We start from the raw sequence: 26,981 nt of genomic DNA, 5'->3' as shown, positions 1-26,981 counted from the left end.
TGATTGTTTGTCATAACTATGAGTCGTGAGTATTTGCCTACCTGCGTGAGTCTGTTTACACATGTGTGGTTTTCGGGCTTAATTTGTATGTGACATCCACCTGTTGCAACCATCAATCAATTAGTGAATCATACTGTATTTGTATATCACGTTATGTATAAGTACTGTAACAAAGTGAGGAAGTGAGAATGCGTTATCAGAGAGTTCAGCAATCGGCAAATGAACTATCGAGAAACAGAAGAAACAGAAGACGTCTAAATAAATACATATAGTAAATAAGCCTGATTCAGAAAAGACTGCTGCAGTATGTTGTGCTTGTCCCACCATGTCTAACACATGCAGACTGACTCTGCCGGCTGTGCAGATGGACCGTCTTTGATCTCTCTGCTGACCTTATTCCAAGGGCAAAGGTCACTGCAGCCATGCAAACTGATTATCACGTGTTTCATCCCAAGTTGCTATGCATGCACAAGAGATATGTTATCAAATGATAATGGCATTTTTCAGCCTCTGCTCTGACCTCGTTGAGGTTGAAGGGGACATGCATCATGTGTCCTGTAATAAACTGAGGAAAGTGGTTGTGACACCTCATCTGTTAAAGCTTGTTGCCACGGATGTGTGCATCTGTCATTTCCCCCACTGCCATGATTTCCATTGTGTGTGACAGGCCCCAGACCTGAATCTAATTTATAAAGTGAGCAACACCAGTTCTCCATCTTCAATACCTGCTGCTGGTCAATATTTAAGACACCACACATTCTGTGACGGAATGTGAAAGCTCAGTTTCTTTCACTGAGATTTGTAGCAGTGCCTCTGCTGACCCTGCATCTACCTGTAATGCACAAAGCTAGATTTCCTTTTTATTTGTCATATTACTTTAGGGCTGTAAATAACAATTATTTTTGTTTTTATAATTGATTAATCTGTCAATTGTTTTTTGAATGAATCAATTACTTTACAGAACATTACAGAAAATGTTGATCAGTGTTTCCAAAACAGTGAAATCATGAACCAAAATGACTCAGTTGTAAAGATTTCTTTGCTTCTTTGGAGCAAAGAAACCAGAAAACACCTCATTAAAGACACTGTACACCATATCCACCCATGAGAGTCTCAACGTGTTGTAAGTTTAAAATACGTCAATTTTATCTACTGCTACACAAGATTAAGAGCTAGAACTACTAGAGTCAGGGATTAATAACTTTGCCCAGTGAAAAATGTGTCCAGGCAAAGCAGAGCCTCCTGCAGAGTCATGGCTTTAATAACCTCTGTAACTTCAGCCGCTGTCAGGCAGCTGTGGCTCTGACCGCCTGACCTCTTCCCCCCACTGGCTGCTTTTAAAACTGACCACCTTTGGATGAAAGATGATTTGTTTCTTGTTGTCATTATTTACTAGTATCAGGCTTTAATTTACAGGGAGAGAACAAAGAACGGTCACAATGCCTTTGCAACTAAATGTAAAGTTGATAAGTCTTTTGCCCGAAATTTTATTTTATTAGTAATTATATAAGTATAAGAAAGACACATAGCTCTCAACTTGTATAAACACACATTATTGAATCACACCTTCATGACGATACATAATCTTTAATATAACCCCATATTTATTATGAGTCATGAGCACTGGTGCCAATCGCAGCTGACATAGGGCAAAAGGTGGGGGAAAACCTGGACAGGGACGACATACAAACAGCCATTCACTCTCACATTCACACCTACAGTCAACATAGAGTGTCCGATTACTCTCTGCGTGATTTTTGGACCGGAAAACCCAGAAGACAAAACCCATGCACACATGGGAAGGACATGCAAACACCACACAGAAAGGCCCTTGTTCTGACCAAGGCGTCAATGCGGGTATTCTTGCTGCAAGGCAACACTTCATTCAGCCCTTTTCTGAGATACGTGTGAGCTGTTTTTTAATATTCAAACGGTGGTTTCAGTAAGAATGAATGAATGTTTGCAGTCCCATGCCGTCGTCGTCCTCCGGGCATTTTTTTCTGAATCAAACGGCCTGAAAAGTGGAAAGTATTTGTTAAACTGTTAACCACTCTGCGTGTGCATCTGTGACATGGGCTCACAAGTATGCAGGTCTTGTTTTATTGAGTCACAGGCCATAAAGATTAACAATACTGGCTGTCAGAGGCCTCATTGCAAAGGTACTGATATTGCTCTTGTCAAAACCTTTTACTTCCTTGCAGGGCAGAGGGCTTATTTCTTCATTTGAAACGTCTGTGTGTCGAGGCAATGATGATGGAAAAGAAGGACAACGTGCTTAAAATGAAACAGGCAACACCTCAAGCAGTAAACCAGTTGCAGTTGCATGGTACAACCATCTGCCTGCTGATCTAACAGGGTGGAACACTCACGGTTAGGTCACAGTGTGCACTTCACTGACCTTTCCACCTTACCACTGAATACTTTGAGTTAACTTTTGCCTGTTTACTCAAACTCGTAGACTTGGGGAGAAATCTGCTGTCAAAAAAAGACGCAGCAACACCTGCTCTGCCTCTGTGTCATCCAGCTGTGTCCGTGACAAAATCCTTTGGTTGGAGTCCTTGCTTGAAACCAAGCCTTTTTTCTAAGGCAACAAGGTTGTTCTTTGCTCTATCGCTATGACTCATGGGCAGGCTGAGAGGCTGTGTGTGCTACTATTTTGACAGAGCAAGTGCAAAACAGAGGTGGCCATGGAAACTGACGTGTCCAATGAGTGAGTAGGACATGGGCGGGGCAGGCTGATGGACAAGGGATCCTGTTTAGTTCCTTTAGCCTGGTCAATTAGTAACTTTTTCACAGCAAGATAGACAGAGCGAGACATGGAGAGAGAGAGAGAGAGAGAGAGAGAGAGAAAGATCGAGAACTCACTGGAGGCTTCTGCATAAAGATAAAGCTGATGTCACATGGAGGGCCTCAAGACTCGGATGACGGAAGCTGTGGATGTGAAGCATGACATTAAGAGTTAAAAACACATATATCTGTAATAGCTGACAATGCTGTATACATGTATGAAATTTCAAAGAGACATTTTGAGAGAAAAAGTGAATAGAGGAGGTCAAAAGACCTGCTGAAGTAACATGACCAGGTCACCATGAGAGCCACTGGTGAATTATCCCCTCACTTTTTAATTCGACTAATATGATGTAAAATGCTTAAAATATCTGGATCCCCACCACAGTCTCATTTCCTCCATGCTGCTCACAGGCAGATGAGGCCGAAAACATAAAAACCTTAGCAAAAGTAATAACTATATAACAGTGTTATCATTTAGTAAAAAAAAACCCAATATATTATATAATCTGTCTTTATAGTCCGATAATTTAGATGAGAGGTGAAGACATCATAAAAGGTGATGATATAGTACAGGGCAAATGCCTGTAACTAACATCACTGCCATCACTGTCAATAAATAAAATAAATAAAATGGGAAACAATGAACAAAATTTAGTACTAACACCCACAAACACTATGCTCTTGGACATAATTTAGGCACTGATTGAGTGTTTTTAATATACATTAGCACATGTATTCAAGATTTTTATTGACTTTAATTAATGGAACATGTCATAATATATTTCCAGAAACTTTTTCCCATATAAGTGTGCATCACCATACAAATCATAAACATACTCGCAAATTTGAAGTACATTTGGGAAATTAAATGACACTAAGTTTATGTTGACATGACCTATGCCTAAATGGTTATGTACACATATTGCAAATGCACAATGTTGATGATGGCAGTCTCAAACAAGTTAATTTTTAAATGGATAGTTTTTTATTATTATTATTGTTGTGGTTGTATAAGGTACGTGTCCATACGTACATAGACATAGAGGTTCACTCTCACTGGCTACCAGGAGGGACACCCGAAAAAAAAACAGATTTTAGCCACTTAGCAAAAGGCTCACATAATAAATTATACATCTGCTCAGAACTCAACTGAAAACTAAAAGCGTGTTGCTTTGTAAAACACTCAATTTAAATTCCATTTAATAAATCTGTGATTTTACATTGTGGCACACAGGAGTTCTAAGTGTATCAGTAAATTTAATATTTTGCAACATTGGTGTTTTGTTGAAATTCTTTGTCTAGGCAGCAGTAGACAAGCAGCTCCTGTGTCCTCACAAACTTAAAAGTTTGTTTTTACGCACATTGGTTGTAGCATGACTACGCCATTTAGCTGGATGAGGGCCCTTGTCCCAATACACAAGCAATAGTGGGAAATGGACATTGACTGATGTGTGTCTTCTACCATTAGATGGTGAGCTTGTTGGTACAGTATTAGGTGGTTTCTGGTTTAGTTTCTGGCTAGATGTCAGCATTTTGAGCGCCATTTCAACTCATACCAACCATGAACTTTAAAATGTTTAATTTTAAAGATGACAGAGGATAAATTCAGTATCCTCAATGTTTTCCTTGCTTTTGTCTTATTCTTAGATTTAGCTAGGGTGGGTACTGTGGTCCATGCGCAGAGCACCCAGCGCAACCTGAGTTTGACATTGGTCCAACTGATTTTGAGATTAGATTTAGTACAATTTCAGTCTGACTAACATGTTCACATTTTGTCTGGTTTTAGTCGGGCAAACACAATAACTTGTTACATACCAACTAACTTTCTCTTTGTAATTTGGTGTGGGGGAGTAAAATGAAGTTTACAAACTTTAGTTTACAGCTGGACAATGCTGTCAAAAAAGGAAGATAAAGCATCAAAAATATCCCTAATTGGCAGCCAAAGGCCACCAGCTTCAGTGGTGCAAAGTTGGCATTTGTAATTTAGATGGTAAATCTAGTCTAGTCTAATTGTCCAACAAAATTAAGTTTATTATGTAAAGACTAATTAATCATAAATGAATAAATGAATACAGTTACATTGTAAGATAATGACAGACTTAATGACAGTATTTAACAACAAAAAAACCTGGATAATATGTCGTCAGTGATTATCATGAGGTAAAAGCCAATGTCTTCACAACTATTTTACACACCGAATAATCGAATATCTTCCACTAACCCACTTCCACCAAATATGTATGTATGAGTGTAAATCAGTGACATTGCTCATATAGAGCTGTTCTGGCAGGTTTAAGTTGAACAAAATTACAACGCTTAAGAGGAACATTCAAGAAATGTTGAGTCGAAGAAAAGCCTTGGTGCAAGTCTGGAAAAAAAATAGTCTGTTTTAGATTGCTATAAGGATCAACAATAATGTATTCCTCCGCGGAGTAGTATATTTATGCAGTGCCAGCAAGGCAAACAACGACCCGGGCGGAGGGATACAGTGAGGACTACACCCAAGAGCCTGGTCGGTTGCAGCGGCTTCTTTCCGTTGCCCAGACTAGAAGAAAGCCGGGACGTGACGAAGTCGGGGGAGTTACTTGCTTGCTGGAGGCCCGTTAAACCATTGATAAATACAGCTTTCCTCTCAGTGTCTTCGTCGCCCGAGAGACGTTTGTACCCCAGCTCGATCTTGTCATCCTAGAACTCATTCTTGAAAAATGTCCTGGCAAAGCTACGTGGACAACCTGATGGCTGATGGCAGCTGCCAGGACGCGGCCATTGTTGGGTATACGGACGCCAAATACGTCTGGGCATCGCATGGCGACGGTACATTTGCCAACGTAACGGTTAGTATGCTGTTTCTTTCAAAGTTAAAATGGAACGTAGGATAACGAGGTTCATTGTGCATGTTGGTGTGTTTTTTTTCTGCAAAGCCGGGCCTTGTTGAATGAAAAGAAGGCGAGCGCTGTGGTACACATGGTATCCGGTGGTCTCCCGCACACACACAGGATGCAATAGCACGTATGCACCGTTGCGATTTCATTTATCAATGGATTGTTGTTTTTTTGTTGTTAAACATGTCTGGTAAACCAATGTCTTTCGTCGGTTATACCAGGAAAGGCCTCTGTACTAGTCGGATATATCCCGAGCTTGTAATATATGGCATCAAAACGGGAGCTAACGGGGCTAACTTAGCATCGCTAACAGGTTAGCCTGAGTCAACTCGCCCTCTTTGCGTTGCCTGTCAGAATGCGTAACGAATTAAACCCCCCTCGATTTTGACGACTGTATTGTAAACTGGTAATAATGGTGGTCATACATAGCGTGTGTAGACGAGGCCGCCACATATTCGCCCATATTCTCACTGATGGATGACTGTTTGCTCCATTCAGGCCGGTCACCCGCTGTAAAATCGTTCCGAGCTAACGCCAATAGCGCAGCGGTAAGTGTTGCTCACACGCGCTCTGGGCGTGCTGCTGTCTCGCTTTGCTACGCCTTGATTTTTTTTCTCCTATTCGGCTTCTGTGAATCACACCGCCCCTTAATTTCTAAGATGGCGGACACACTCCCAGTTTCTTATTCATTTTGCTCACGGAGGCTGATCGAGTCGACCGGTCTTCTGTGAACATGTGCATCTTCAACGGTCCCGATTTAGACGCCCAGAAAACACGGACGCGAAACTCGTGGCAGTATTCGTGTCTATATCAATATATACATATATAAATACTTAAATGTATATCTTGGTCAAACTGTGAACCGGTATCCGGAGGTTACACAAGCCTCCATTTTGTCTTGTTAAATAATTAGTCTATGATTGTAAATTCGCGTGAATGCGAAGGTCATGTGAATGAGACATTATTTCGATGACTAGATGGTCATCCATACCGTGGATTGTGACCTGTGGACGGGTGAGCCGCCGCTGGCTCACAGCGGTTGGGAGTGTCCGCATAGAGGATGGGGCGATGCGATCAGTTTACTCATTATGTTGAACATAATTTTAAAAACTGACAGTAACTATTGTCGTTGTAGGGGAAAAATACCGTCGACATGGAACCAATCGTATTCTTTCTATTAGCGTTAGCCGGTTGGTTTAGTACAAATCTGATGACTCACGTTTTTCAACAAAACTGGCTGTGGATATGTTTGTGCAGCCAGGTAACACGTATGTGGAATTGTAACTGCGGTTCAGGTTTAGGGGTTAATTCTTGGTAAGAACAACTAATGTTCGCCTTAATGAGCTAATCGGTGTCCGACGTCCAGTTAGCCGGGATGCTAACGTTATCCGAGTATGCATGCGCCTGGGTTTCCTCTTTTTGTTTGAATGGTTTCGTGTGTGCTATGACTGTGCACTTCTGAATTTGAAGGGCGACGCCTTTTGTTCTCTTATTTCGGTTCAAACTAACGGTCATTTAAACGTTTTTGATAACAGTGCAGTTAAACACCTTTTTGTAGAAATTCTGTGTAAACGGCTGTGGTCAAATTATGTTATATTGGCGGTACAAGCCTGAAAATACTTTCTTACTGACTGCACGACAAAGTGGCATAACTATACCGTTCATCCATTACATTAAACCGGTTATCTATAACAGTAAATATTACATGGCTGAACATATATGTGTATAATTATGTACTCGTGCCACAATGTCTACAAATAGTGTAGACTGTAGCATAATGCCAAGCAATTGAGAAGTGTTGAACTGATAACTTAAGGGTTGACTTCACTGACAAATGACAACCACGTTTACATTATCTCACACATTTTAGTTGCATTGAATTCAACATTCAAAGATGCGTTGTGTTGTACAGAAACAAATGTGTTTCTCTGCTTGTGCAACATTCTGTCAAAAATGTATATAATTGTTTGTTAATTAATTACTTATTTTATTTCTTTAGTCCCCCCCAGGATTGTTTATGTAGTAATGTATACTTATTAAAATAAAGATTTATTCAACAAAAGTATACACATGCTGTATGTGCATACTCAATGTTGTCTTTTGGTGTAGCCATGATACAGTATCATTGACAGGCCTAGCATATGTACTACAGCATTTACTGAAACAATGTCAGGTTTACGGAATACTTTTTCCAAAATGACAAAGAAAGGTAATTAACGTTTCTTTCTGTTTCCGTGTGGATGGGTGCTAAAACATTTAAACTGATCTTAATGTTTCGGTTGATTAGTGTAGAGATCATGGGTCAACCAAGTCAATTTCTCTTATGTGAAGACATAATAAGCATCACCTAAATCTTCTCTAGCACACACACAAATCTACGTATATATTTTGAGGTATTTCTGTCCACTTTCCCCCAGGTCAGCCAATCAATTAAATCTGTTTATTTCCCTGATTATTCATTAGGTCCATAAAGTGTTGAAAAATTGATTCCCCAAACTTCATCTAAAATGACCGTTGTCCACAAGCCAAAATTATGTTGTTTTTAATGTCTTTGTTACATGGGGGCAAAGGAACTAAAACCTATTCAATTAAGAAGTGCAAAAATGAGAGCTCGTTTTAATAATTTAAAAAAAAAACAACAACAATCAATTAAAATATTTAACTTGGTAATCAATTATTTGTCACAGCCCTAATTTTTAATAGATTTTTTTGTATCTGTGCCTGTTGGGTACCCTGTTCCTTCCTGTTCTACTTTCATTGTTTATGAAGCCTACATTTTAATATTGCATATTTGCCTGATGTATCAATTTATACAATCTTGTACTGTATGATTAAAGACTGCAGTATAGGCCCATTTATTGTGTATGAATGTGGTGTTACAGTCTAGCATGCAAAAAGACAAGAGAACAGACACCAATTGTTTTTCCAAGTCTAATAATTGCATCTACAGTTGTCTTTTGTAATTGACAGCTAGCTAAAGAATCATTAGCCAAATGGACTGATATTCTGCATAAAGATTGGCTGAATGTACATACCTGACTTCTTGCTTTTATTTCTTTTAGCCTGAAGAAATTGACGTGTTAGTAGGAAAGGACAGAGAGGGATTCTTCACCAGTGGGATGACCTTAGGCAATAAGAAGTGCTCCGTTATCAGAGACAGCCTCAACGTCGATGGTGACTGGACAATGGACATCCGGACAAAGAGTCAAGGAGGAGAGCCAACATACAACGTTTCTGTAGGCAAAGCTGGCAAAGGTGAGCAGCACATCTGACGTTATTGGCCGCATACATTTTAGTGGTGTCAACGTAGCCTGCTGTGATTAGTGCCATTAATTTAGCAGTGTTCTACATTCTGTGTTGTCAATGCATGTGGTAGATATTTAATGCACCTTTCCTCAATATATGACATACACAGCTTAAAATGTCACCAGATATCTCCTTTTAAAATATCAGCAGATGTAAGTGGAAACAAGTGTATTCATGTTATATGTATGAATATTAGGGAAGGTTGTTGATGAAGGATAAAGTCTAATGAAAAGGTCAGTACATTGGGGTGTACAGGAATATTTGACTCTTGTTCTAGTTGAACATTTGTAGTGGACTTGACATTGTCTGGTGAAATATCAAAGTTGAAAAGTATATTTCCAACAGTTTTCCTCTTTCAGACTCTTTATGCTATTTATTCCTAGTAATTTAAGCACATATTGTGTGTGTGTGTGTGTGTATATATATATATATATATATATGTGTGTGTGTGTGTGTGTGTGTGTGTGTGTCTGTATGTATGTATGTATGTATGTATGTATGTATGTATGTATATATATATATATATACATACATACATACGTGTGTATATATGTGTGTGTAAATTGTTTGGTATATATAGTATGAATTAAATGTACCATACTTGTGATAAGCAGCACTAAAATATTGGAACAGATTGTTTTATTGATGGTGTATTTTAAATACATTGCTTAATATCGGTATATAAAATATTAAGGGAAGGAACGGTTATTACAAATTTGTATAAAATTCTGATTTGATGCTTAAATTATGTGAATTTGTATGTTGCAACACGTGTGCAGATTCTTAAGATTATTAAAAGGAATAAAATAGAGAAGTGAGATACTCTGAGGGTCATATCCCTATGGCATCAAGGCTGATGAAATCTGGTACAGATTTTTGGATGAGTTTAAAAAAAAGTTTCAATTAAAGTTGTACCTTTTGGGGGGGCTTGCCAAAGAGTTGTGCCAGTTTTCATGTTGCCTGTATGGGCCCCCAATGCCCCGTCCACCCAACTTTTCTCAGATGCGAGTAAAATGTACAGGTGAGACTGTTTTCACTGGGCCTAATCTTTAGGCCAGAGTTCTCCAATCTTCCTAAACTGCATGCCTCTTTCTTTTCCTGTTTAACACAGCCCCTTAACCACAAAGTATGAATCTGTTTTCCTGCTTATATGCTTCCACTCTTCTCCTGGTTAAATGCCTATTCAGTCACTAAAGGATCATACATGTATTGAGGAGAGGTACCACGAGCATGCTGCTGTATCCTTGTCTGCTGCATTAGTGATGTTGGTAGTCTTGGAGCTTCACTTTTTGATCCTTGTTGCTGGATGGGGCATACTGATTACAGATGAAACAAAGTTTTAGGTCATGAACAGTAACCCTGTATAAAATCCTCATAGATAAGTTATTTAAAAAAAATTGTGTGGGATTTTGTGGTCATTAATGAGATATTTCAGATCAAAAGGTTCTCTGTTTTCAGTGATCTTTGTTTAAACCTGAGTTTAATCATTCCTGTATCTTCCAGCATATAACTTCATTGAGTTCCAGCTCATTTTTGATCATACTGCAAGGCCCTGAACAAGTTGATGTGGAAAATTAGCTCCATTTTTAAAGATAATGAATTGGTAAACATTCACTTGCAGAGGAACCCTGTAGATGTTGACGAGAACTTGTGCACACATTTGATAGTTTGCATGTGTCCGTCACAGTTAATATCCTGCTGGTTTTCTGTTTATGCTACATGCATATGACAAAAGCTGTAACAGCTGCACTGTTGTGATGTCACAAATGCTCCCTCTTAGTGGTTTTAATTTGAAACATTGGATACAGGAAGTGGTGTCAGTAAACTGCTGTCGCTTGACACCAGAGTAAAGGAAAAAGGTCAACTGAGCAAGCCAGTCTTGACATTAGGTTTTTTAGTTCCTATCTGTATTCATTTCTGCATAGTCTGCATGCACCGCCCATGTGCCCTGTCTATCCTAACCCCAGCAGAAACGATGTGATGCATCTTGACCACCAGCAGCACTGATCAGAAAATCAATGTTGAGCCAACATAAAGGCCAAAGCTGCTGCTGTTATGCTTTATGTGTTACTGTCATCTTTTGTAGCTGTAGTCTGCCTGCTGCATTTGGGTCTGTGCTCTTCTCTTTTCACCCGTGTGATCTCCACACCTTCTCTAAATGTTCCTTCTGTCTCTTTTTCTTTCAGTCTTGGTCTTGGTAATGGGCAAAGAAGGGGTCCATGGAGGCGGATTGAATAAGAAGGCATACTCAATGGCAAAATACTTGAGGGATTCAGGGTTTTAGTGTAGTTTTCATGTAGCTTATGTGGTGTAGTTTAGGGAGAGAGCGAATAAAACAAGCAAAAAGGCAAACAAAAAACACAAAACTTCAGAAAAACAGACAAAAAACATAACCGTTGAACCCATTTTTTTCTCCAACAGTTCTGTTTTAAAAAAAAACATGATCAAAAAAATCACAGGAGCATTTCTAACAGTGTGGACTCTGTCCTCAGCAGTTGAGCCCCACATTTTGAGGTGGCAGTGAAAAGGTATCTTTCTTTTTCCAGCCTTACTGTCACCATATTTGTTCATTTATATTGTTTTTTTTTTTTCCTTTTGTGTACTCCAGCAATGGTTTTTGTCATGGGGAATGAAGGTATCCATGGAGGGCAGCTCAACAAGAAAGCATATACGATGGCTGATTACCTGAGGAAATCCGGATACTAAAGCAGCCTGTACCCAGCCACCTAGCAGCTCACCCTTACCACCCTGTTGCATTTCACACCACTTCCAGTCCTAGTTGGTAGATTTGTTTTGTTTCTCTTCTGCTTCTTCTCTCCTATTTGTTATCACCCCCCTTTTTTGTCATCTACCCCTAACCTTCCCCCTCCTCAACACACTTGCTTTTTTGTTTTTACCCCCTCTACCCCTTAAAGCACTATTATTATTTTAAGATGGCAAATAATTAAGCATGTTCCTCAACGGTTGTCATGACAGATCTGCTCTTGACAAAGACCAGCAAAACAAAATTCTGGCCAGACACCCGGACAGTGAAAGCCATGGCGTCAATTAAATAGTTTTCTCTTTGCGTCATGGTGCCCATAACATGAACCCGATCATACACAGTCCCTCCCAGAGCAGCCAACGCCCTTTTGGAGCACTTGAGCACTAACAAAGCTCATCATCACCCCAGTGTGTCCAGGAGGGGAGACTGCATGCATAGGAGGGGAGACTGCATGCATATCTGTCAACTCTGGTTCCCCTCCACATAACCCACCCACCCAACACGCACTCCTGCCAAAAACGTTTTTTTTCCCTCCCCCATTTTACCCCGCCCTGTTTGACCCACACAGGTAACACTACAAGACTCTTTTCCTCACTACTCGTGTCCTCTAGCCTCCCCTCTCCCTTCAGACTCACCACTCTGCCCTGAATATGTTATTGGGCAGAATGTGGTAGTGGTCCACATGCTGGTAGCCTCTCCTCCCACCATCACAGCCTCCCCAGCTGCACCTAAACCCATGGACATTCCACAGTAATAACGGCTCAGGCACTTAAATCTGTTGTTTGTCAATTATTATATATATTTTTTTTTTTAAAGGCTGCCATTGTTTTTGGACCGTAGATAACCCAGCATATAACCTCCCTGGAGTATGTCCAGTTTTTTTTCTTTCTTTTTTTTTAATAGGACCAAGTGTAGTTAAAGCTCTGGTGTTAATGCATTTGTTCTAAACCATGTGAAGGAAGACTGCTAACTTTTTTTTTTTTCCAATGAAGGAAACACTCAGCAGACGGTAATACATACATGCATAGCATGGTTAAAATACAGGGGGAGGTAAGGGTGGGAGTATCTGAAGAATATTCTCATAGTTTTTTTTTTTTTTCTTTTTGTTAGAAAACAAACTGCATTTGTACAAACCCATGCTGCATTGACAACTACAAAACTGTGGAATAAATTGCCTTCTACTCTATAGTCGTCTGAGCTCTGGGGTATCACATGGTCTGTCTACGGTCAGTACTGCTAACTGTAACGTCCAACTGAGAAAAAAAAAAACACTTTAAAAGTAGAAATGACACTCGATGGTATTGGTTGGAAACAAAGATGGTTGTTGAAATTTCTGCAGAACCTGTGTATCCTGTGCCATAATGTAGAGAGATCTGTTGCTGTTGTAAGATGGATTTTACCCACTGTCCACTAAATGATTTCATTGGCACTTTTTTTTTTTTTTGCTTCAGCTCCACTGTTTAGGCCTTGTGGGATATGTGTACTCATTAAAAAAATCCTGTTTGAAGTCCTGTTTGCTGATTTATGTTAATTTCCTTTTCCTCACCACTTTTTTTTTCTCACATTGGGGATTTGATTTCATATGCATAAAACCAAGAAATGCCATAAATTGATTTATCACCTTGTTTACAGACAGATCAAATAAATTTATTCCAACCAGATGAGCGTTTACTGGCATTTTTTTTTCACAATGAATGTCCCCCTCTTTATTGCCACTTTTTCTGTGGTTAGCTGGACACAAAGACCGAACGCAACCCCAGCCAGTGTGAAAGGGGGATTGGCCTAATTCCAGAAACCAGGATTACCAAAGACTTCGGGCAGTAACACCTTGGTCCATCTGTGTAAACTAAAAACTAAAAATCCACTGTCATTGTAGAATTAAGTAGGAACATGAGTTCACAAATAAAACATTGGCCTCTGAGATGTTCTAAGGTATAAAGTAGCATGAAATGCGAGCTCAGTGTTGGGTGTCATCATTGCTCACTGTGTCTTATCCACTAATGTCTTGTTGTGGTAAAAATTAAACTCTGAAGTGATATTTGTCAAGCGTGGTGATCCAATTATTTCCACCAGCATAACGAGTCCTGTAAGCAGTGTATCACGCTCGCACTGTAGCTGTTCATGTTGCACATCTGTGTAAAGTCAATGGGTCCGTTTTTCATTGTCATGAAACTTGACAGCCAAAGGTTTCCATGTTAAGTGTCATTTTTATTTTATCGAAGTGAATTCATATTGAGAAAAGACAAACGGAACGAAAACACAGACAAGATACGCCAACTTAAAAAGGCAACGGGATTTCTTTCTTTTTTTTCAATGAAAATAAAGCTGTTATGGCAAAAAAAAAGTTAGAATATTCACTATAAACAGTATTAAAATGACCTTAAACATCTATCACAAGGCCGATCAACCAATACCTGCTCTATGTTAAAGTGACAGGTCTGAAGCAGCCAGAGGAAGTTCATCACAGGCAGAGGACACCGTTGTCCCTCAAGTGTCTCTTCACACTTGGATTTGTGACCCACGACATAAGAACGTGATGTCACGTGGCGAGCAGTGTGTATTTCTCACCCTGGTTTGCCTCCAGTCACTGTAACAGATAAACTGTGGCATAAAACAGACGGGAGCAGCTCGTCCGTCTCCTTCATGCGCCAGACTTGAAATAAAAATGGCAAAAAAATTGCTGTGATTTTAACCGTTCCTTGACTTGATGGTTATGGATGCTGCATAGCGCTTTAAATAAGCAGAACATGTATGTACAGTAGTGAACCTGTCGGAGATGAATCAAACGTAAACACGTATCTTATAGTGATCTACGGTATACATAGTACTCTTACTGAAGTTTGTGTTGGACAATGATTGGGACATCTTCACTAAAGGAGACAAAACAGCAGCGTGTTGTCTTTTTTTTTTTTTTATGAATTTACAGTGTACAGTATAACAGTCTACTGTACATCAGTGTCATCATTCCTCTCAAATATGTCAAACAGCCCTTTCAATTTTCACCCACTGACCTCCAGTCACACGCGTGGGAATCAGCTAAAAGTCAAATTTAGATTTGTATGTGAACTTAAGGATACATTACAATGTATTGAAAGCAGCAACAGAAGAACCCAGATGATGAACCTGTTTCCATGACCCCCAACAAAAGTCTCTGCAGCTGTGAGGTTGGGGTGTTGCAAAGGGAGGTGGGAGGAGGGGGGGGGTGTTTTGACCAACAATCTGTCAAGCTTTGGGCAGGTTGTGCTCGTGGTCGTGGCCTTCGGAGGAAGGCTGTTGCAGCTGCACCACCACGGTCTCCACAGTGACCTCCTCCTCGCTGTCGCTGCTGTCCAGCTCGTCGTCCTCGTACTCGGAGGATTCCTGGTCGTGCTCCGAGTGCGACGCTCCTGACATGGTCCCAAAGGAGTGGGCGCTGGTGGAGGCCAAGGAGCGCAGCAGCGGGGTGCTCTCCGACACCTCCTCGTTCTCGTCGGGGCCGCTCTCGCCGTCCTCTGAATCCGACTCCGAGTCGCCCTGCGAGGGGATCACCTTCTGTTTGCACACCGGACAGGTCTTCTTGGTTTTGGTCAGCCACGGGTCCACACACTTACTGTGGTAGGCTGAGGACCAAGAGGAAGAGTTCTGGCTATGCAACTCGCCAGCGTCTTATTTGAACAAGAAAGAAGTGAAGTTTGACTCACCGTGAGAACATGGCAGGACTCGGAGCTTGTCTCCATCTTCATATTCGTCCAGGCAAATGGCACAGACATCATAGTTGTCTCCTGGGATTATAAAAAAAAAGCGTCTGTAGATCAGTGATTTTATTAGGCATTAAATGTCTAGTGTGTGACATGTAAGTGGATTTACTGACAGAAGTGAAATATAGTCTCTTTGTTTTCAAAACCTTACAGTGACCATCTTAAGTACTTTAGGCACGGGCCTTTAAAGAGGCAGCCATCGCGCACTGCCTCGTCTTCTTTGTATTAGCCTGAACAGACAAACCAGACAGAATTTGTTAAAACCTGTAGTCTGACCATTAGATGTCACTCATTCTTACACACTAGACTAGACTTTAATAAAGTAAATTTCTCTTGCTGAGACCGCTTCTCTCTGAGCCTACAAGCCCAGTTCACCTGCTCAACCACGCCCCTGATGTACGTACTACGTAGTTTTCTCCCACACACGCTACGCATCACAACAGACATTTGAACGAAAACGCGGCGGACACAGTGCAGGTGGAGAGTGAGCAGTTGTTTTCCTAAATAAAATGTGTACTTTTACTCCGATATATTTTTCTTAACCATCTTCGTTACTCATTAATACAAAATAAAAGTTGAGCTGGTGACGTAATGCCTGTCACCAGCTCAAAAACTAGCGACAACAGCTGTTAGCCGCTCGGCTGTTAACCGCAGATTTCGGCTCCAAATGGACTTAAAACACATCAGCGGCTCGTTATTTATCGTGTCCGACACCGAGGCCCTGGTCTCCTGTCTCCGGGTTTCTGTTGTACACTCCGGACGCCGGGTTTCAGCTATCAGCTGAGCAGCCAACCGGTGAGCTAGCGAGCTAACCCGTTTTGTTCAAAATATCGTTATAATATCGATCGTATATCGTCATTCGAACAAAAAATATCGCAATGTCAGTTTTTAGTCCATATAGCCCAGCCCTAGTCTACCTACACCCCACCTACCAAGTAAAGGTATTGTTCTCACTCAAAAGCAAGCCCGACCCAGGGCTTTATTGTTCCAAAGCGTACCGTACCACATTGGAAACCCGGCTTATTACATGTCGGACAATGGTGAATTACAGTTGCCTTCCGAGAGTGGGCACCTTTTTCTGACATCGACTTCCCTGAATAAATGACGTCCCCTGCACACGCCCAAACACCTCCACCCACAGGGAGAATCCCTGTGAAGATGCCACTACTGCACTTGCACTGCACTTCCTGCAACGTCAGGAAGTGCAGTGTCTTTGTGAACGAGAAGCTCAGGAATGTATCGACGCACACTTCTCCTGCCCTTCCTCTTCCCGGGCTGAAGGGAGGGAGGCGGGGAGGGGAGCAGAGTGGGTCGGTGTGTTTATGTAAGCTCTAAATGAGCATGTTTTCCCCAACTGGGCTTTCTGTGTCTGTGCCAGTGCTGCATGTGACCGTATAAGGATGGAGTTCACATCGACCACGGCCTCCTCTTCCACTACTGCTCCTCCTCCTCCTCCTCTTCCTGCCTTTCTTGTGTCAGCAGCTTAAAGTCAAGATCGTCTTCTCCATCTTCCTCTTTACAACTTCAGTTCTTTTCTTCCCTTGCTCCAAAATGACACCAATATTGAGTTAATTTACCAACACTGTTCCTCCTGATCATTATTCCTCCATCTTGTCCTCTCTCTCTCAGACTAGTGTTGGACAGTCGGGTTGAGGGCGAGCGAGAGGGAACGTTTATGCAGGCATTGATCCAGAACACACTCAGGAAATGCTGAACTGTGGCACTGAGCTATTCTGAGTGGAGCAGAAAACTTGAACATCCTGAACTCAAAGACTGTTCTGGAGAGATAATGAACGGAACTGTGCATCATGTGAAGTATTTAGAATACAATGACGTGCTTGATAACACTTGAAAAAAAAAAGAAAAAAAAAGATACCAGAGGAGCTTTAGTGAGGTCACACTTCTGTCACGGGCCGTTGTTACCAAGCAACCGAAACCTGGGAGCTGCTGAGATGGCGGTGAAGTTGCTGCAGCCGCACTGAAATAATTAACGCATTCAAGTGGGGGAAAGAAAATAGGGATTATGAGCACTACATTTCCCTCACAGCAGCAGTACTGAGGCACGTACGGTACTGCAGAGAAAACACAAGCATAACTCCTAGACTGTTAACTCCAGGACTTCCATGGAGCGACCGTCCAAACGCAGAAAGGATTCACCTGCAACGTCAGCTTCTCAGTACCGTAATTCCTAAACGGTCGAATAACTGCCAGATATCGAAAGTTATCTTGGAAAAAGGGGCAGAAGCACTCACTCATTGGACATTTTTTTGACAATTCTACAGCCATAAAATCGAAATAAATGTATATGAATATCACAATGGTCATAAGAGGGTTAAACTCAAAGGTGAACAGGAAAATGAGTCTGTTGTGAATGTTCAGACTGATTATTAGTGGAGCTTTGATAAAAGCACAACTCCAGGTTCTTCACAACCCGTCTAATAAAAGCTGAAATGAATTGCAATTGCCCTTCAACTTTCTGTCTCCACACACTGATCAAGTGTTGAATGTAATCTGCACCTGTAGACTCTCTGATGTCCCGTCTGCACCGGCAGCAGCCAGATAAATGTTCCCGGTGAATCAATGTGTCTGATAATGTCTAAAAGCCTTCAGTAACTTTTCTTTTTAAATGTAAACAGCGAGAAAAAGCAGGCACTGTATCAAAGACATGACTGGCTCCTTATTAATTGAAGGGTTGCTGACCAGAGATCAGCTTAGTGATGTCATTATGGTGACTGGCTCTTGTGAGCTGCGAGTACTTTTAATGTGAACACACTTTCCTGTCTGGTCTTTGTAGCGTTGGGTTGAGTCAGCTCATAATGTGGGAAGTAAAATATGTGTTATACTTGATGCAGGGGATCTCTTGTATTTACGTCTTGGAGCCCGTAGTACATCTTAAGAAGGACCTGTGAGCCATTTCAGCTCTTCTCCTCCTCACTATGTTTCATTAATCAGCCAGTCTGGCAGAATTCCTCGCTCTCGGAGGATCCACGCTGTCCTACTGAACTTCAGCTGAGCAGTGAATGTGTGTGTGGCAGAGAGAGAGAGCGAGAGGGGAGAAAAACTGAGTAAAAAGAAAAAAAGTATGTCACTGCTTGAGCCAATCACATGATGGCAACTGGCACTGAGACCAGTGGACTGAGAGAGAGAGAGAGAGACAGAGGGAGCTCCTCTGTACTGACATCAACATGCCTCACACAACGAGCCTGAGACACTGCAGCTGCTCTTCTTTTTGTGTGTGTGTGTGTGTGTGTGTGTGTGTGTGTGTGTCCGTCTTTATTAGGACATATTTTGGTTCAAAATCATCGCTGTGAGGACATTTCAGTTGGTGCTCATAAATCCAACGGGTTTTTGAAGGTTAAGTTAACTTGGTATTACATGTATTTTATGTGCATTTTATGTCAGCGAGCGAGGCATGCAGTTGAGATGACTGAGGTGAGAGTAAGCAGCTGGGGGACGCATTATGTCTATGAATTATTATCACAACTATAGAGCGACAAGTGTGTGTGTACGTGTGTGTGTGTATATACATGTGAGTGTTACCTCTCCCTTGTCAGGACCAGCTGTCCTCATAGAGAGCAAAACCGGGTTTTAATGAGGCGGGACCTCATTTTTGTGGTTTTCTGGTTAAGTTTAGGGCTTACAGTTAAAGTTAGGGTTTGCGTGTCATGGTTAAGATTAGGGATACGTCTGTCCAAATGAGTGAAAGTCAATACAGTGTCCTGAGAATAAAAGCTGCACAAACGTGTGGCCTGTACTTTGGAAGCAGAAGTCTGAAGGGAGGGCTGGTGTGACTCATCAAACAGGAAAGGATCAGACTGCAGGTCAGGAGTCAGGCGGAGAGTCTGGCCGAGAGTCTGGCCTTTCCGTCTGAACGAAGACTCCAAAACAATCCCCCTTGTTCCCTCTCCTGGTTCGCAGTTCACTCCCTGAGTGTGAGCGTGTTTATCATTTCCAACGTTTGCTGGACGCTGGCTGCAAGTGAAACTCGCTCGAGGGCTAAAAAATGACAGTCAAACGTCAGCCTCTAAAAGCCTAAGTGGGGGTGACGCAAGGTTCTGCAATAACGCCAGAGTATAAGTCAAGTTAATGGCAGATGTGTGCTGTATGCCAGCAGCCATGGCAGCTGCTATTACATAATCCTGTACATTGACACAGATCTTATGCTGTGGCTCAGACTGGTATTGTGCATCAATTACATGGGTACCATGGTTTTCATTAAGGCGTCGTGCACCATACAGACTCTCTTTGTGTGTTTGTATTTCCCTGAGTCTTGCTCATACACAGTCCCAGTATGCAAGGTGTTGAATTAAATACATGCACAAATGGGAGCAACAACCTTTTTTTAAACGATGTGGGGAAGGGGTAAAGTGAGTGTTTGCAGAGGTGACAGAAATAGCAGATGTCTGATTTTTCCAATCTCATTTCCAAGACAGTAGTCCACACTTTACTCGGCAACGTGAAGCGAGCATCTAGCGGTAAGTGTTAGAACTGCAGCTGCATATTTGCACAGTGACTTCACCGTGCGAGTATGTGGACTAAATCCACTTGTGATCAAATCTCTCAGGACAGATGTGAAAAGCCCAGTGTGTAACATTTAGGTGGGTTTATTGGCAGAAATTGAATATCCTATTCGTACGTATGTGTGTATAAGTGTAAAATCCCTTTAAAATTGTTATTTTCATAGCCTTAGATTAAGCCTTTTATATGTACTTCATGCATGGCCTTGCTTTACAAAAGCCTCCATCTTGTATATAGCTATACCAGTCAGAATGGACAGGAACAGCTAAACGTGTGATGTTTTATACTATGTAAACAAAAAAGAATGACATCCTTTCTGGTATGTGAAGGCCACTGTAGTTCCCTGACATGTTTAGGAAAGGAAGAGGTGTTCATAAACACTGGCTCTTGAATATCAGGTCTGAAAAATCACAGTAAAGCACACCCCATACTCTCCCGAACTTTGCCTTTCGAATTAAGCAAGATTATGAATTGCACCTATAAAAAAAAAAGCCACACCAACACAGCCTCGCAGTGTTCCTGTTCACCATAGCTGCATCTGTTTAAAGCCCCCGAAGTCCAAGCTCAGCATTATCTACTGTAGCTGAGGCCAAAGGCGCCATTGGGCAATAGTCCCACTCTGTGCTGCACACAGAACTGGAGAAAGTACTCAGAGAGCACCGACCTCACTGAACATGCTGCTTAAAACAAAACCTTATTGGCAAAGGTAATAACTGATGGATGCCATGTTCAGGCTCGATGCCTTAACACTTGTTGCCAAGGGAAGTTAAAAGTAGAGTCTGTGACTGTGGGGAGAACAAGCTGTAATCATAAACTGATGCTGCGATGACCTCTGTGATTCTCCTCGTCTCTGCTCGTCTCAACATTACATTAGCTGCCACTAGTTGTAAACTTAAAAAAACGGTCCCCAAGCTTTGTAATTGTACCTCATCACTTTCATTTGTATGTAGAGACATAGAGTCTGTTGCCAAATGTCCACACCAGTCCACCAGTGGCAGCTTATGAAGCAGAGAGCCTCAAACAGGGATGAGGATCTGGTTACAGAGGCCTCAGACACTTAGTATTTTATTTCTATTTCCACACTAATGTGTACTCTTCAGACCTGAGGTGGACTCAAATGACAACAGATGAGGTTATTTATCCAGTTCTACACAATTTCCTCTGGAACCACATGACAAGGGTTTCATACAACTTTAATCACATGCAGTTGTTCTCGCACAGGCCTGAACAACTGCATGTGATGGGGTTTATGTCAGCCTTTAAGTCAAAAGCAAGCCATCAGCATCTCTTGTGCATTATTAGAGCTTAGACACACATGTAACATTAGTGGTATTAACCCCCACCAATAAATAAATGGTACAAAAAAACTACATCCAGAAAGACTATCACAACAATTAAAAAAATGAACTGCAGTGAGGAGACACCAGTCTTGTCTTGTAAATGCACTTCACAATAACATCAAATGACCTTATCTGTGTGATTCAGCCAAATGTAAAATAAGATAAAACATCTTTCATGGAAGCTACTTGAATCATTATGTATAATGATCAATGAGGCATTTTCCAGGCGTAGGGCCAAGATTGTACACTCTGAGGTCAGTGTGTAACATTTAGGGGGTTTGTTTTCGGCAGAAATTGAATATACCATTTGTATGGATGTTCATATGTGCATGTGTGAATAATCACTATGATAAGCCTTTTTGTGTGCTTTAGGCAAGGGCCTTTGCTTTTTGCAGCAGCCCAAACAGACAAAACAGCTGTATTTTGGTTGCTAAATTTGTAAAAGTGTAGTGCCCACTAACACAGATTTTAACAATTTGTTGTTTGCACATAGGAAATACAGGAATTACATATTTTTACTTCAATTCTTGGAAAATGGAAGCAAAAACAAAAGTCTCAAGTTCATATTTTTTGTTAAGTATACAGGATTTTTGATGTTTTAGCTGTCTGGCCTATAGTCAGCCTATGACCCCTGCCCTTCATAGAAAGTTGTCTCAAGCCTAACTCAAGTTGTTTTCCTGCAAATTCACAGCAGTAAAAATCAAGATTAAGAAGATCAAGAAAACCTGGATTAAAAGGATTAAAACATCTGCAGTGCCATGTCGTGATATTATACGTAAGTCTCCCCTCTGCAATAGTAGAAGTTAAGGAGGAGATTCTGTGAGAGTCCTCTTCTTTTTAGCATGTTGCTGTGCCATTTACGATGAAAGTGGAGGTTTGTGCAATCCAGGAGAACTCCTCACTGATATTCACTCCCAGGAATGTGAAGCTGCAGACTCTTTCCACAGCCTCACTATTTATAAAGCCCTGGCCTCGGGTCAGTTCTTTTTCTTCCTGTAGTCCACCACAATCGTATTGGTCTTCCCGGTGTTGAGGATGAGGTTACCGGTGAAGCACCAGGCTGCTCCTCACCCCGTGTGATGTCTCATCATTGTCAGAGATAAAAACTAATGGCTGTTGAGTGATCTGCATGTTTTATGATGGCGTTTCTTGATTGGTTGGCTTGACAGTCAAAGCGTGCACACCGAAGCGGGACTCAACACTCACCACTGAGGAAGACCAGTTTGCTTTACCTGACATTCTGTGGACAATTGGTCAAGAAGTTCACAATCCACTTGGCACATGACAGTGCAGGCCAAGGCTGTGGAGTTTGGACACCAGTGTATTATTGGGGACGACTGTGTTCAAGTCGATGCAGAGCATTTCTGACATAAGCATTTGGTTTGTCCAGGTGATCCAGTGTGGTATGAAAAACCAGACTGATTGTCCCTGTAGGCAAACTGAAAGTGGTCCCCAGATGCAGGGCTGGCACTATTAATATCTGCCATAATCAGTTGTTTCATTCATTTCATTACAGTTTGATAAAACTCAAACTCAAATTCAAGACTTGGCCGACAGCCCCACTGATCTCAATACGTATGTTAACGCTCAAATCAGGGCACACTTCCTGCCAAGCTCCAGGGAGCAGGGGTTTAAAAGGTGATTAGGTAGAGATTTGGTGTCCCCTTCCTGTGTCACTAAACACTCAAGACTCAAGACTCAGCTGACAGAAATGCAAAAGCCTCCAGGGGTGGTGTTTCCTGGACATCTGAACACCAGTTCTGACAAGGTTAGCTGAAGCAGTTCCTGGTGGAAACCCTGAGTCAGAGTGGGTGCTGCTCGCAGCCACAACCACCAGAGCACAGGAACCGCAGAACCTGACGTGACAGAAAAAAAGCTATCTGAGCAACACATGCTACTTTTAGCTGTGCTGTTGCATGTGCGTCTGTTAGTGCCAGGTGGGGAGGAGCAGCTCGGCTCATAACCCCCTCAATTAGCAGCTTTGCAAGACTGCTACTTATCATGCGCCACCCATAGTCTATAAAACAGGCTAGTGTTTCCCCCTGCACAGCTGATTGTAGTGTTGGGCTTTCCATTCGGCAAAATGCAGTTGCAGGAGGAAAGGACAGCTGACAGAAAACAAACCACAGATGAAACTCACTTGACCATGGCACGAAGTAGATTTACATTGCAAAACAATACCCAGTCTCACCTTTGTACCTGGACTGAAAGGGACGGCAGAAGGAAAACTAAACTAAAATGCTTACATTCACACAGAGGTGTGGAGATTTGTTGATCTACTCCCCTCATTCACCTATTTTACAGTAAAATGTCCTTTGTGTTCATATGGGTTTAGACAAAATTCCCTTTACTTTCCACCACTGGCATGGCCGAGACCACATTCCAAAGCATCTGTCATGTGTCCGCTCTCACGGTGGAACTTTAATCTTGCACAGAGAGTAAAAAAAAAATCAAGTCCACATTAATCCGATTAGCTCTAAGGTGCAGAGTTTGAGGGAGGAATGATGAGTCGTAGCGCTCCGATGACATTTCTCTTCTGGGCCGAATCATGTGAGAAAACAGCAGCATGGCACAAGGACAAAACAACATATGGGCATATCTCTGATCAGAGCTTCCAGTTTTCAGCAGAGGCTGCACAACAGAATTTGGCAAAGAGTGAAACAGCAGGTGACGCTTCTGTAGCTATGAAATCATCAGTGCCACAGTTTCACACACACAGAATAATTCAACAGGCCTCCTCAGTCCCACTGTCACATAGGACACCAGCAAGCACATTCACCGACCTTGAGAAATTTTCATGGACACTACAGAAACAGCATATATTTAAACACAGGTGTATTACGCACACACGCACGCACGCAGTCACTCAGTCACTCACATGCTCTTCTCAACAACCACACAGTGCTTGTGACCTCTATCTTACCTGATTTGAACTTGTGAATTGGAAGTTTCTTGAGCTGATCTTTGCGCAGGCGACTCCTACGAGCTCTGTGTCGATCCTGGACAAACTTGGTGATCTGTCAAAAGCAAAAAGAAAGAAAGACGATTGTCTACAACTTTAAAATAAGTACACACGCACACAGGTTTGCACAGTGAGGAACAGGCAAAATACCCTCACTCCCGATGGTTTAAAAGTGTTTTAGTCCTTACAAAGATACACCAACAAGAACACACACACACTACTTGTCCAGGTACTGAGTCCATAAACACTGTAATTATGATTTCTGTCTCCAAAGCAACACAGTTACATAAGAACAAGTGTAACATTTCAGGCTCCAATTGGATGACAGCCTAACAGTGAAATATTATTTCCACAGACAGGTTCAAGATGAGTTTCTGATGAGTTTCACCACAAAAGTCCTTTTTCTACTGAAGTTACATAGAAGCCGTAGAGCAAGCAGTTAACAGTGTTCCAGGTTCACAGGAGACATTTTTTACTTCACTTCTTTGTATTCAAATATTTAAGAAATACTTTTTGCATTAAGGTGCAGAGTGATGGCCAGAAAAGTACCATCAGTGTAATCGTTTGTCAAAATAAGTAAGTTAATTCTTTGGTTATGTCCTTGGCCTTTGGCCGCTAAATTCAAACCAGTTCATTTTTGAATTCAAGTCAATTTCCATGTTTCCATAATTCAAATTCCTCCAGATGTTCCTGATGAATGGCGTTCACGAGAATGAACCAGACCTGAGGTCACAAACAAATATGACCATCTTTCCCCCCCAAATCTAATAGTTTCACTTAGTCATAATATTAACGAAAATAATAAAATAATAATAAAATATTAACTTAAGCCACGGTGAATATTTACCTAATTTTTATATATATATATGTATATATATATATATATACATATATATATATATACTATTCCATAGGGAATAGTATATATATATGTATATTGCCTGTAGCCTCAACTATCTTTGGCGTGGACGGATGGTAAAATTGCTATCTTCCAGTAACTGTCCTCCATATATCACTTATGTACAAGTTAAATAGAAGCAGTGAAATCTACCAACCATGAAGACAACAATGAGGATGAGGCAGATTCCTGCGATGATAAGGAAGGGGATCAGGTAATATTCCAGCGGCAGGCTGAAGTCTGGCATGAGGACCACATATCCCCTAACAAAAAACAAGCAGAAATGTTTTCATGTCAAGAAAAATGAACTCTTTAACAGTGTCATTTGCTCACAGAGGCTGCAGTTCTAAGACATTCTTTTTGGTGATGTTCGGTTCATAAAGCCACAGACTATTAATTAAAAGACATTTCACACTGTGAATAAATGGGGTCAATGGCCACAGAAATCACTTTGCAATGAATCTGTGATTGCTGATTCAATCCACACTGACAAAATGTGTTAACTATGCCATGTTAGGCGTCGTAGTTATGAATGACCTTCATAAGGTCATGAGTGCAAGGGTCTCTGAAATCCTGTGATCATGGGTATTTGGATTTAAATGATGTGACTGAAAGTTGGCCTTACATATTATCAAGCTGTCAGTGAGTTTAATTGTAAACATTAACATGTGCATGTAATACTCAAGCAGATACTTTTTCCCACAACAAACAGTGGAACAAACAAAGGTTTTACCAGTAACATTAATTAGGGTTAAATTAGGGTTGTGCTGTTGTTACAGTGTAGGGGTAGGTCACACGAAATACTCCACAACCTGAAGTCATTTTAAACCTGCATACGTGCAGTTGAGAAATAATTACACTGTATGATCATTATAGCGATTTTTCACAGTGCTATATATATCTGACACATGCACAAACAAGCACATAGACCAGCTGATCTGAAAGTGAAGAAATGAGAATTTACTGCTATGGCTCACTGGACTCTTCTGACAGACTGAAAACACGTCATTACCCGATTATCACATCAGCAGTAGCAGTGAAAACACAGCTTTGATATATTACAGTGCACATGGAGGCAACAAATAAACAAAACAGAGAGTTTAGCGAGCCAGCTAATTAAAAACAGTCATTGCTTTATGATGTGACACTGACTGAAACATCACGAGGAGAGCTGAGCAGAAAGTGGTTTCGAGTTATACTGATGGGCAAAAAAAATGAGATTGGAATTCATTTTTACCCCTTGTCGTATGCGTAGTCGTCTTTCAGAGAATTGGCAGTCACCTCACCCACAAACACAGAGGGAATATCAATCTGCTTCAGAACCTCCACTTAAAAAACAGAAACAAGAACAGCTTTTTTTACATACAAAACGTCATGTGAATGAATAACATTGAAAAGTCTTATCGTTTCAACGTGGCACATAAAAAAGTATCTACCATTATTCTGACACTGTGGGGTCATTTTATTTACAAGTGGCATAAACAGATGTATTAAACGACTTGTGTTTAAGACTTACAGGAAAAAAATGTCTGGTTATAAGTGAAAGAGGACACCTTGGTGGAAGAAATTAAAGACTCTTATGCTGTGTTTGGAACGGTAAAGCCCTGTAGGTGGGTGTCATTGTCAACGAGATACGTAGCGTATTCCTGTTCGGTTTGTGGCTTTTTGTCTTAACAAGACGTCTTTGTATGGGAATAAAGTTACTTTTTTTACTGTCGCCCATTCAGCTGACTGTCATGTGTGGAGCCAGTCTAGCTCCACCCGGCTGTGTTTCCACTCAGTGG

The 26,981-nt window shown here is 41.3% G+C and overlaps 2 protein-coding genes across 3 annotated transcripts in view; one reads left to right on the top strand and one right to left on the bottom strand.

Moving 5' to 3' along the window:
- Positions 1–5,257: 5,257 nt before the first annotated feature.
- Positions 5,258–12,136, top strand: pfn2b (profilin 2b). 2 transcript variants are annotated; one of them, XM_044044872.1, is made up of 3 exons: positions 5,258–5,624; positions 8,735–8,927; positions 11,165–11,672. In XM_044044872.1, the coding sequence occupies exons 1-3, from the start codon at positions 5,496–5,498 to the stop codon at positions 11,260–11,262; spliced, it is 420 nt and encodes a 139-aa protein (XP_043900807.1). In that variant the 5' UTR covers positions 5,258–5,495; the 3' UTR covers positions 11,263–11,672. The 2 variants fall into 2 exon arrangements, with proteins under 2 accessions (XP_043900807.1, XP_043900806.1); XM_044044871.1 differs by having other exon boundaries at positions 5,259–5,624; positions 11,587–12,136.
- Positions 12,137–12,527: 391 nt separating this feature from the next.
- rnf13 (ring finger protein 13) overlaps positions 12,528–26,981 on the bottom strand; it is a 38,928-nt gene continuing 24,474 nt past the window's right edge. Inside the window, exons 6-10 of the mRNA XM_044044870.1 lie at positions 26,435–26,525; positions 25,355–25,460; positions 24,261–24,354; positions 15,423–15,503; positions 12,528–15,341 (exon numbers count right to left, since the gene is read on the bottom strand). Of these exons, the coding sequence (XP_043900805.1) occupies positions 14,965–15,341; positions 15,423–15,503; positions 24,261–24,354; positions 25,355–25,460; positions 26,435–26,525 (749 nt within the window). The 3' untranslated portion in view covers positions 12,528–14,964. The remainder of the gene's footprint in view (positions 15,342–15,422; positions 15,504–24,260; positions 24,355–25,354; positions 25,461–26,434; positions 26,526–26,981) is intronic.

Source organism: Solea senegalensis, linkage group LG14 (assembly GCF_019176455.1).
Source record: "Solea senegalensis isolate Sse05_10M linkage group LG14, IFAPA_SoseM_1, whole genome shotgun sequence".
Lineage (NCBI taxonomy): Eukaryota > Metazoa > Chordata > Actinopteri > Pleuronectiformes > Soleidae > Solea > Solea senegalensis.
This window is presented reverse-complemented; position numbering and strand designations above follow the sequence as displayed.